This window comes from Notolepis coatsorum (genome assembly GCF_963971535.1).
Source record: "Notolepis coatsorum genome assembly, chromosome: 3".
NCBI lineage: Eukaryota > Metazoa > Chordata > Actinopteri > Aulopiformes > Paralepididae > Notolepis > Notolepis coatsorum.
The window spans coordinates 205,077,414-205,090,227 of NC_140167.1; the positions used below are offsets into that span (position 1 = coordinate 205,077,414).

The following is a 12,814-nucleotide window of genomic DNA, read 5'->3' on the forward strand; positions in this document are numbered from 1 at the left end:
TGTATAATAGGTCCTCATCTTTCCCCCTTTTATCGCTCCAAAGCCTTGTGAGATCAGCGACTTGTGTGGCTGCTTTTCACACAATGGCAACAAAGATGCTACGGTGGTATAGCGAGGGGCCCCTGGCTCTGTGTGCCGGGGACCACGGACACCCTGCTGGGGCAGACTTGGACGAGGACACAGCCTTTGGTCACGCTTCCAAATGGTTCCATTGATTGGCAGATACACGTTGGACGCTTGTCTCAGAAGAGGATCCTCAGTCCCGGAGCCAGAACTCCATCAGCCCCGGAGCACCGCGAGGGGTGTGGAGGATACTGGCAGGCGCTGATCTCACGTTCTGAAATTGATTCTGCCATAACAATATGAGCACGAATTATTGAGGGACGGGTAATGATGATTGCTGTGCATTTTCATTCCTTCCCTTTAGTTCAGGCTATCGTTCTCTCGTTAGGAAAAGATAATACGCCTGCTTCTCATCCGTCTTTTTTTATCTTTTTTTATGAAGCGAATTTGTGACATCATGCCTTTGCCGCTGAACAAAACACTTTGGACAGGTCTTTGCTTTGGATTCCTAGAGTTGTACTCGCTTTTTGCGCCTTTAGACTTGGAAGGGTTTTAACGTAATAATCTCAAAAATGTTCATGTAAATAAATGTCTATTTTGACGTCCTCTGTCGCAAATTGATACAACACAATTGTGATTCTACCTCTAACCTGTTCATACATTTCTTTTTTTCTGTTCTCTAAACATTCCCGGGAAAATCATCCGCCACACAGACCGGAAGTGATGCGTTCTACATCAGCAGCAACAGCGGTTTGTTTGGAGTGAATAGAAGACTAACTCAGTAGTTAACGTGAATAGAAGACTAACTCAGTAGTTAACGTGAATAGAAGACTAACTCAGTAGTTAACGTGAATAGAAGACTAACTCAGTAGTTAACGTGAATAGAAGACTAACTCAGTAGTTAACATGAATAGGAGACTAACTCAGTAGTTAACATGAATGAATAGAAGACTAACTCAGTAGTTAACATGAATAGGAGACTAACTCAGTAGTTAACGTGAATAGAAGACTAACTCAGTAGTTAACGTGAATAGAAGACTAACTCAGTAGTTAACGTGAATAGAAGACTAACTCAGTAGTTAACGTGAATAGAAGACTAACTCAGTAGTTCTATATCATACTAGCTTCCGCTCAGCGTCATCTGCACTAACCTCACTTTGTGCATTTGCACTGAATAAAAATTCACAATGTACCTTTACATACCAACATTCGTCTGGCCACACCCCTATCCGCTACCTTCATAAGAAGGTGTGTGGCCCCACACTCGCCTCCTTCTTCACTTTCACCACAAGGAAGTGCCTGTATACCAAATCACTTGACGAGGTTGTTAAGCTGAAGAAAGTTGAGTTACGTGTTTACATTTTGTCTTGCTTTTTTCTTTCTCTCATACTTTTACAAAGAAAAAAGCTAAGTCATAATGTTTACCTCGGAGGGTCGCGCTAGCAACGTTACCCTTCACCAGCGGTTCTCCATTTCCTCCTCTGTCGTGCGTCTTGGAGCGGGGTTGAGGCCACTGTCGTGCTCGGCATCCGCGACCGGTAGGCGTCCGATAGGTAGTTTGCCTCTCCAAGGAGCTGGTGCACCAGCGCCGTCTCCTGTGAGATGGCCTGGTTCCTGCTCTGGTTCCTTTGCCGCCGGAGAGTCGTCCGCTGTTGGGCGGCCGGCTCCTCTGGTGGCGGAGGATTTGAGACGCAAACTTTTTGCGTCTGCTCGCTCCCGTCGTAAGATGGTGGCTTGTAGACGCGAATGGCCTGGTTTTGGGGAGTTGCTGGAGCCGGATGAGGATGCGTCTGATTCTCCATGACCAATGGAAACAGAAGGACTACATGGTAGAGGCAGACGGGTTCTTATTTGACGCCCCGGTGGAGACATGTCCGCCTCCCGTCCAGGTTACACTGGCGGGGGGTGATAGGTCTCCTTGGGGACTCAGCGGCGGGATGTCCTGCTATCAGCCACATCAGAATGTGGCTCTGTAACCAGTAGTCTGCTGCATGTGAGGGACGCGAGCTCGGTGGGGGAAAGTATGCAGGGGGAACTGCATGCTTTGTTCCCCGAGCTCATGGCGGGGGCGGCAGTTGCAAACGGCGTGCCGCTGCCGCAGCCACTGCCTGTTCCTGTCCCTGATGATCTCATAGGTCATCTATGGCAACGTCGTCCTGTGAGAGAGACGGGCGTTGTCTGCCCATTTTTCCCCTCGATGGAGGCCTACGTCCATCAGGGACAGGTGGTCTCCCACATCACGGGCCTCACCCCCGCCTACGTGCGAGTCACGAGGGTGGTGGGTTTGGTAGATGGTATGAAGGAGGGGGTGCCTCGGCTTGATAGGCCGATGGCAGATTACCGTGACTTTTCAATTTATGGCTCACGTGCGAAGTCTCTCTGAGGATTCCCGTCTCCTCCCTGTGGTGAGGGTGGCGGGATGTGAAAATGAAAAATGTTTTACCCTCAGCCGCGTCACGTGGGATTCATGTCAGTCTGTGTTCTTTCTTTTTAATAAAAAGAGGAAAAAACGTGAAGCACGACGGCTCCTTGTCGTTCTCCCAGGCGACTTAGAGGAACAATGTCTGGTGTCTTGTTAGACTATCCATTGATGTGTTTGGGTCTCGATGCGTACATAGTGTTGGCTCGGGGTGTTTCTGATAAGAATCATGCATGGGGCTGGCACGCCTTGGTTGCTCGTTATTAAAACGGCGTTTTTATAGGGCAACTGGGATGGAGGTTTTCTCTTCCGAGCGACTGTTACTAAGTCTCGACGAATTCTTGTTTATATCTGGGAGATGTTAACGGAATAGATCAAAACATAGGTAGAGGGGTCTCACGCCCTTGGGGTGGGCCACTGAGCGCTGTACGAATGTGACCGTCTGGGTGGCGCCCTCTTTTCATGTTTTAGATCGACACGCGTACCTACCCCCTCTCTTGGAGTGGGGATGTCGGCGTGATTAGGGCACAGGACTGAGTCTGGTCACGCTGGTCCAGGTCAGATAACCTGTTGTCCGCCGGGGACGCAGATCTTCTGTTCTGGTACCCTGAGGGACTTGTGCTTTTTTCGGGGGGGAAATTGCCGGGTCTGCCCGGGTGTCACAGGGTTGGGCGTTATGGAGACCCTTTGTTGGGTACATGTTGTACCCTGCGTTATCATAAAGGGGCTGGTTTTCCATTCTTTTCGCTCCTCTCTTACGCATGGCGAAGAGGGGGCTGTTGGGGTGGTCTTATGGACCTCCTCTGGCATCCCTGTGTGCTTCCCGGGCCACCGGGCCCGGTCCGAAGTTGTGTTTCGTCGACCCGTAGGCCTGGAATAACCCCTTTTTGAAAACTGAAACACTTGTACTGCGGTATAGCCAGTGTATACCCGCAGGTGTGTTTTGGAGTTTTTTCTTGAGGGGTTATAGGAACAACCACCGCATGTGGTACCAAGAGGGTGGTTGATTCCCTGGTGTGTTGGAGCGGAGTCAACTCCCGGGTTACCCGGTTGAGTGTGCCCCTGCACGTTCATGACGTCTGCCAATCGTGTCAGCCTTCTCTGCCTCTGCCCCTCTGGGTCGGGGTTTTTTGGTGGAGGCTTTGTCATGGTGCGCAACAATGCCAGGATACGCCCCTTCCGCCTGGGGTGCTGTTTTCAGTTGACCCCTTTGGCGCCTGTCTCGTCCGCAGTGCTCCAGGCTCGGGTCAAATGCCTGCTGCCTGGATTGAGGGATCGACCCCTTCTGGTGGTCGTCTCCCCGGTGCGCTGCCTGCTCCCGCTGTAGTGTAGCCTCTTGAGTGCTTCGAGTTACAGCCATGCGGACTGCCTGAGTGTGCCAGGGTCAGTGTGCCAGGCGGCGTGCTAGTGGGGGGAAGGGCCCGATCTTGGAGGGGCCCTGTCCGAATACGCTGGCGATGTGGGGGGCGGTGTCACTAGTGACCGCCTGGTGAGGTCTTGATGCTGTGGCGTCGTTTACCTCTCCGGGCCCCCTTTTTCCGGGGGATCCAGTCCCTTCAGTGGGTCTGGGTCTTCCTTCGCGCTCCGCTGCTACGGCCTTGCCACGGGGTTGAGTTGCTCCGTTCGTTCCCTGGTGGCATGCGGGTTGTGCGTGTGTGTAGTCGTGGGGTCAAGCCACGGTCTGCTCACCCTGTGCGTTGAGTTGCTTGAGTTCCTCTTCGCCTGGTCGGATCCGTCTCCCTCCCGTAAGCCTCCAATAGGGGGGGTATCCTCCATTAGGGAGGGTCGGGGGGCTCGGTCCTCCCCGGTCTGATGGTTGTGGGGGGCCTCAGCGGGGTGTATTTGTCGGGCTATGGCTCCCGCTCAGCCCCTGTTGTGCAACTGGTGCTGAGTGAAGCCTTAACGAAACAGAACGTAAGGTTATGTATATAACCAAGTTCTATGAATTATGGCGACGCTCAGCATCAGACGCCGCTGCTGCCCTTGATCTCACCTTGTGGTGAAAGTTTGGGAAGGAGGCGAGTAGGTGACCACACACCTGCTTATGAAGGTAAGCGGATGGGGGTGTGGCCAGACGAATGTTGGGATGTACATGGTGGAATTTTTTATTCAGTGCTCGTGCACGAAGTGAGGTACAGTGCAACTGGTGGTGAGCGCACCATAACTCACAGAACTTGGTTATATACATAACCTTACGTTAACATGAATGAACAGAAGACTAACTCAGTAGTTAACATGAATGAATAGAAGACTAACTCAGTAGTTAACATGAATGAATAGAAGACTAACTCAGTAGTTAACATGAATGAATAGAAGACTAACTCAGTACTTAACGCGAATGAATAGAAGACTAACTCAGTAGTTAACATGAATGAATAGAAGACTAACTCAGTACTTAACGCGAATGAATAGAAGACTAACTCAGTAGTTAACATGAATGAATAGAAGACTAACTCAGTACTTAACGCGAATGAATAGAGGACTAACTCAGTAGTTAACATGAATGAATAGAAGACTAACTCAGTAGTTAACATGAATGAATAGAAGACTAACTCAGTAGTTAACATGAATGAATAGAAGACTAACTCAGTACTTAACGCGAATGAATATAAGACTAACTCAGTGGCGTGAATGTTTTGAAGATGCAAAGCAAGTCAATACAGTGCACAAACACGACAGCAATGATCGCTTATCACCAATAGATAGTCACGGAGAACCAAACGAAAATGAGGATCTTGCGGATTACCGCTTTAACTAAACACAAACATTTTGGATTCATTCCTATGCGAGCAGCATGCCATTGCTCTAGCCCAGTTAATGGGCGCCACTATTATACCATAATATGACCCATTAGCCAATGAGTGGACAGGCTCATTGACTGCTGCGCATGGCTGCCTGCCTCTCCGCCACATGTCACGCTCACCCGGCCTCTGTGCCCACTGGCTGGTTGGTTGGCTTCACCCCCTTTCACCCAAATTCACACAGGTCAGGTCAGACAGCCTGCGATTCCACCCCGACCAAAACACAAGCAGAAGACCAGATCCAGAATGCGACACAACCATATGGGCAGGAAACACTAGGGGCTTCGGGGCGATGAAGAGGAATCAACCCTGAGTCAAATGAGCCGAAGAAGAGTGTGAGGGCATCGGGGTGTGATGGGGGGAGGGAGGGGGGTTGCACGGCTGGGGATGTTGGGTCTGAGGCCTATTCCACACAAACACGGGTATATTTTTGAAAAGCTAAACATATCTCCGTCCACACGACGATGCAAAAAAACGCTCACATGACATGACCGAAAATATCATGTGGACGGGGGTTAAAAAACGAAGGCCTAAATGCTATGTTTTCAAACATTATCCGTATACATGTGGGCCATTGGTTGTAAGTAACGTCAGCATTTTCCATAAGTTCCAGTCTCTGAAAATCTTCCCCCCCGGCAGTGTTAATTTTGTCAACTAAAATGATGACGAAAGATGTTCGTCAACAAAGGTTTTTTTCATGACGACAACAAGATGTGACGTCACGTTATTGAAGACCATGTGACGCTAATGAGACTAAATAGTTTATTAAATATCGTTGACCACAACTGAGGACACAAAAATGTAATTTACAAAAACCAGGACGAAATTTCTCTTCATGTATGTTGATATTGTTGACTAAAACAAGACGAGACAAAATAATTATAACTTTTCTTAATGCCATCGTCCCGACAGAGCAGTGTGACGGGGAGCTCTGTCATTAGCATTAGCTGAAAAGCTAGTTTTAGCTTAACGTTACCTTGGCTAAAGTTGGGACTATTCATAATCCAGCTGCAGACCTGCAAGCAAGGTACAGCAAGTTGGCAAAGGAGTATTCCAAGGTAAATCACCTTTTCACCAGTAACGTTACATTGTTTGTATTTCCATCTAGCTCACGCTAACTGGCTAACCTAGCTCACGCTAATGTGGCTAACTGATCAACCTCTCGCACACAATTAATGAAATGTTGCGGACAGCCATACCAGTGACAATGTTTAGCTTTTAGTGCCAAATGATAAGAGTCTGAGGCGGAATCTCAAAAGAGAATGTTAAATATTTATTGTGCATTAAAAATCACAACAGAGCCTCTGCTACTAGCTAACCTAAACTATACAATCACCTGTTGTTGAATAAATACCATTACCTTCTAGTTATTACTAAAAAACGGTATATATAAAACAGTAGCTGTAAAAAAGAAAACGAAAAAAGTTGTATAATTTATATAATAAAAAAAAAATTGTACATTAACTAAAAATAGACAAAAATGTCATCCGTTTTCGTCGACTAAATCTAGACTAAAACAAAAAAGACTAAATTGAGACAAAACTGACTAAGACTAAAATGCTCAGACATAGTTGACTAAAACTGACTAAACGAAAAATAAATGAAGATGACTAAATATGATGAAAGCGAAAAAGGAGCACTTGACACATGACTAAGACTAAAACTAAAATGAAAATAGCTGCCAAAATTAACACTGCCCCCGGGCCAGAGTTTTCAAAAAGGTCCGTTTTCAGTTTGCATGTGGACGAAAGGCCAAAACACATAGAAAAAGCTACGGCTTCAGAAATACCCATGTACAGATGCAGCCATGAATTGTCTGTCGACCAACGTTTGGGCACCGTATTAACGGTAACGATGACCAGAAAGGGCGCTCGAATACAGCTGGTGACATCGGCCCGACACGCGGCTCTCACTCCATTTCATCAGAAGAAAGCGATCACAACGCTGTTAGTGTAATGCTTTTTGGTAACAATACGTTTGTTTAAACACGCAATGTTGCTGAATTAAAGAATTAAACAGTTCAACAAACCTGTCAAATCAGCAGTCAACGTGTATATTTTCAGCATTTTCACGTTTGTTTACCAACGATTCTGTGCCATGTCCCAACTTATCCCATGAACCCCCCCCCCCCCTCCTCCCCTTCCAACCCTGGAGCTGCTCACAGAGAGTATACAGGGGGAGGTGGGACAGTGTGGGGGGGTAAGGGGTACAGGGTTGGGGGGAGGGAGGGAGGGTAGGTGGTGGCTGCCAACAGCAGGTGTTGTCCCCTCCTTGGGGGAGCGGGCAGCAGGCTGGGTACTGATGTGTGGCAGAGAGAGGGGGCCCGGCAAGCTGCTGCAGCGGGACGACATGCTGGAGCGTCTGGACACAGAGACAGACCGACAGATACACAGACAGGGAGATTGATCATGAGTAATATCCACTGTTGCACTGATTGAAGTGTGAGTGAAAGTGTGTGTGCATGTGTGTGTGTGTGTGTGTGTGTGTGTGTGTGTGTGTGTGTGTGTGTGTGTGTGTGTGTGTGTGTGTGTGCATGTGTGTGTGTGTGTGTGTGTGTGTGTGTGTGTGTGTGTGTGTGTGTGTGTGTGTGTGTGTGTGTGCATGTGTGTGTGTGTGTGTGTGTGCGTGTGCGTGTGTGTGTGTGCGTGTGTGTGTGTGTGTGTGCGTGTGCGTGTGCGCGTGCGTGTGCGTGTGTGTGTGTGTGCGCGTGCGTGTGTGTGTGTGTGTGTGTGTGTGTGTGTGTGTGTGTGTGTGTGTCTGTGTAATGTGCACATGTGTGGGTGTGTATCAAATAACAATACCACCCTCGTTCCTCAAATAAACGTTCAACTTAAGCCGTCTCAGTGTTGGGACGTGTTCAAGACTAATTTCTCTATTCTAAAGATGAGCGGTGTGCAAATGATGCATGCCTGTGGCCGAATTGGCATGCACCACTGAGGCATGATGTGTTCCATCTGAGGTCCGGTGACAACCGTTTGCCATCTCAATACAGATTTTTGGACAATGGAAGTTGATTGATGTGTCTATTATGAGAAGATGCTCATTCGGACATAATGGGAGATAAGCGAAACGCCACCCAAAGCTTTTCTCCAGACGTCACGCAGTAGGCCCCCGATATTCTCCGGGCATCGGGTGAATGGGTGAGCCGGGGAGATGGGTGACCCACACTCGGGGGGAGGCGGTCTGGGTGAACGTACCCCTCTGCGCGTCACGTCAAGCCCAGATGACACGTCCCTGAAGACACCGGCGTAGAGTCGTCCCTGGCTGCTCCTCCTCCCTCCGATGGAAGAAAACTGAAACAAAACATGTGCTATGTGTGAAAGTTCCATATGACACGGTGGGGGGGGGGGGGGGGGGGGCTGTCCAGCATGTGTCAGCTCAGCTCATCACTGGGGTAGGGGTGGGGGGTGGGGGGTGGGGGGCCCCTCTCATAACCCCCGCCAGTCCTCCTTAGGTCCCATTCGTGAAGGATGAAGTCTGAACAACAAACAAAACGAGTTGGCAGCAGTTGGCGATTGACTGTGCGTGTGTGTGTGTGTGTGTGTGTGTGTGTGTGTGTGTGTGTGTGTGTGTGTGTGTGTGTGTGTGTGTGTGTGTGTGTGTGTGTGTGTGTGTGTATATACTAGTATGTCTGTCTGTATGTTCATGTGCATGTATATTATATATTATATACGTGTGTGTGTGTGTGTGTGTGTACGCATGATATATTGCTATATTGTGTGTTTGTGTGTTAGGGGTGGGACGATACGAGTAACTGACGATATGATACAATACTGATATTTGTCCCTCGATAACGATAATATGATGCACAATATCTGTGATAATCAATATATTGCGAGAAATGTCATCAACGATACATCGCGATGTCTAACTGAAAAAGAAAAAACCCTCAAAAAGTTCAAGTTCAAGTTCAAGTTCTTTAATAGTTGTCATACAGAAGTACAGAATACTTTCATACAAAATGCTTCTTACTGTTACGCTCCAGAGACTGTGCTAGACAAGATAGTATCAAATAACATAATAACATAATATAGCATGAATTTAGAAGAAGAAAAATGAGGTCACAGTGTTCGGTATAGACATATGTACAATGTTCTGAGTTACCATATAATATACAATACACAATACTATGCAGTGTACTAATGTACAGTACTATCTAGTGCAAAGCAGAAATGGGATGAGGTACAATTTTAGGTACAATTTACAGTAAGGTGTACGAGTTGTAGTGCAATCCTTCATCCATAAATATAAAGTGTGGGGAGTGGGTGCTACAGTGTGTTTGTTTAAAGTGGGTGTGTGCTATAAAGTGTGTGGAGTGGGTGCTACAGTGTGTTTGTTTAAAGTGAGTGTGTGCGTGTGGATGTGTGTGCTATGTGCGTTTGGTGGTTGTTGTTGTGTAGTGTTCATTCATTGTTCGTTTAGCAGCCTGATGGCCTGGGGATAGAAGCTTCTTCTGAGTCTTTCTGTGCTCGCCTTGAGACTCCGGTATCGCTTGCCTGACCGCAGCAGTTCAAAGAGGCAGTTGTTCGGGTGACTGGAGTCTTTAATGATTCTCTTAGCCTTGCCCTTGCAACGCTTGTAGTAAATGTTCTGGAGGGTGGGGAGCCCCCCTCCAATTGTGCGTTCGGCTGAACGTGTCACTCTTTGTAGTCTGCTTCGGTCTTGTGCAGTGCTATTCCCAAACCAGGAGGTGATGTTGCCGGTCAGGATGCTCTCTATTGTACATGAGTAGAAGTTCTTAAGGATCTTCTGGCTGACTTGGAACTTCCTTAGGCGCCTGAGGAAGTAGAGGCGTTGTCGTGCCTTCTTCACAACACTGTCAATGTGTGTGGTCCATGTCAAGTCCTCGGATATGTAGGCTCCGAGGTACTTAAAGCTGTTGACTCTCTCAACCGGTGCCCCGTCGATGCTGAGGGGGCTGTAGTCCTTGACCCCCGACCTCCTGAAGTCCACAATCATCTCCTTTGTTTTGCTGACGTTCAGGGAGAGGCTGTATTCCTGGCACCATCCCGCCAGGACCTTGACCTCTTCCAGGTAGGCCCTCTCGTCGTTGGCAGAGATCAGGCCCACCACCACTGTGTCGTCAGCAAATTTGATGATTGTATTGCTACTCCGCTGAGCCACACAGTCGTGTGTGTACAGGGAGTAGAGGAGGGGACTCAGAACACAGCCCTGGGGGGCCCCTATGTTGAGGGTGATGGATGAGGAGGTGCAGTTGCCTGCTCTCACCACCTGGGGTCTGCCAGTCAGGAAGTCCAAGACCCACTGGCAGAGGTCATAGCCCAAGCCCAGGTCCCTGAGCTTGGCTATGAGTATGGAGGGGACTATGGTATTGAATGCCGAGCTGTAGTCGATGAATAGCATTCTCACATAGTTCCCCTGCCTCTTGTCCAGGTGTGATGCTGCTGTGTGCAGCACATGGGATATGGCGTCCTCCGTGGACCTGTTGGGGCGGTATGCAAATTGCAGGGGGTCCATGTTGATGGGGAGGGAGGAGCAGATGTAGCCCTTTACTAGCTTCTCAAAGCACTTCATGGCTATGGAGGTGAGAGCTACAGGGCGGTAGTCGTTGAGGCAAGCAGGCTTGGATTTTTTGGGTACAGGGATAATAGTGGACTTCTTCAGGCAGGTGGGGATGACAGCCTGTTCTAAGGACAGGTTAAATATGTCAGTGAATACTGGGGCCAGTTGGTCGGCACAGACTTTTAGGACGCGGCCGGGGATGCCGTCCGGACCTGCTGCCTTCCTGATATTCACTTTTTTAAAGGTCCGCCTCACCTCATGCTCTGTTACCCTGAACACTGCGCCTCCATCAGCAGCCGACCCCCCCCCCCCCCCCATTGCCGAGGCTTGTGAGCTGGTGTTGTTATTACCAGCATCAAACCTCGCATAGAAGGTATTGAGGTAATTTGCTAAGGAGATGTCACTGTTCAGTTTGAGGGAGGCGCCTTTGTAGTCTGTCATCGTTTTGAGCCCCTGCCACATAGCTCTAGAGTCAGCTTGTTCAAACTGGAGTTCAATTTTATCCCTGTAGCGTCGTTTGGCCTCTGACACTGTCCTCCTTACGTTGTATCGCGCCACCTTGTGGTCATTCATGTTGCCTGCCACTAGGCCGTCGTTGTATGCTTTGGTGCGCTCTCTCAGAGCTTCACGGACGGATTTGTCTACCCAGGGTTTTTGATTTGGGTAAACTTTCATTTTGGTAGTGGGGATTGTTTCTTTCACCCTAGTACAAACATAGTCCAGCACTGTCTCCGTGTAGACATTAATGTTATCTGTGTCGCGGAACACATTCCAGTCTGTGTAGTGAAACACTGACCGGATCGTCTCCTCTGACGTCAAATCCCATTTCTGCACCTCTCGCGAGACTACGGGAGTACTTTTAATTCTCTGTTTGTACTTTGGTGAAAGAAAGATGGACGCGTGATCTGACTTACCAAAGCCACTATCAGAATGAGCCTTGTAGCCACCTTTAAATTGCGTGTAACAGTGATCTAGGATGTTACCGCCTCTGGTGTTGCAAGTCACATGCTGATAGAAGTCAGGCAATACCTTTCTCAGATTGGCGCTATTGAAATCTCCCAGCACTAAAATGGCGGCGTTAACATTCGCCACTTGGATTCTATTTACCTCGTCGTGGAGTCTGGAGAGCGCAACCTTGTTGCTGGCTTGCGGTGGAATATACACTCCGACCAGGACGATCGCCGTTAACTCCCTCGGGAGGAAGAAAGGACGACACTTGATGGTTATATATTCCAGTTCTGGGGAGCAGTGGTTGGATAATTCCTTCACGTTAGTTGGATCGCTCCAATTTTTGTTAAACATGAAGGCAATACCTCCTCCACGTTGTTTACCGGACTCTGCTGATGTCCGATCCTTGCGATGGATAAAGAAGTGATCTGCTGGTTGAATTGCGTGGTCTGGAACCTCCGGTGTGAGCCATGTTTCGGTGAAGCAGAGGACATTGCAGGAAAAAGCAGGAATTATGTATTTATTCACAGAATTGACGTGAACGTCTATCAGATTCTTTAGTGTGACAAACTGGTCAATTGTACCTGAACCCAATGTACTGCCAGGGCTACTATGCGTATGGAACCCAATATGCAGACAAAGAGAACGGCAGACAGCACGGGTATATTTAATAAGAACAGGCCTGCGTGAATATTAAAGGCAACCAACTTGTGTTCAGCTTTTCGTTCAGCGTTTCTCTGATTGGCCACACGGCCACGTGACCGCCCTAGCACACGCCCTTTTCCGCTGAGAGACGCGGCAGAAGCGCTGGTCGAACCAGTTCAGACAGAGGTGTTTATTTATATTAATAAACATATCTACTAGAAACACTGGTGTTCTGTTGTGTGACTGTACTAAACTCTTCCACCACATGACCGACATTTGACATACAGTACACCTCCTATCTATGTTGGGATTATGTTTGGTCATGACAAAACAATAAAAATCGCTACTATTAGTGCCACCACCCACTTCAATGACAGAGCTCTCATATTTGCGAATGCATAAACTATATCTTAAA

General features: G+C 48.3%; 1 protein-coding gene across 1 annotated transcript in view; it reads right to left on the minus strand.

The window, feature by feature from the left end:
- Positions 1 to 242: 242 nt before the first annotated feature.
- LOC311226145 (FRAS1-related extracellular matrix protein 1-like) overlaps positions 243 to 12,814 on the minus strand; it is a gene marked incomplete at its 3' end in the record, with an annotated part of 56,398 nt that continues 43,826 nt past the window's right edge. The window contains exon 9 of the mRNA XM_084311519.1: positions 243 to 349. Coding sequence (XP_084167645.1) covers positions 243 to 349 — 107 coding nt within the window. The remainder of the gene's footprint in view (positions 350 to 12,814) is intronic.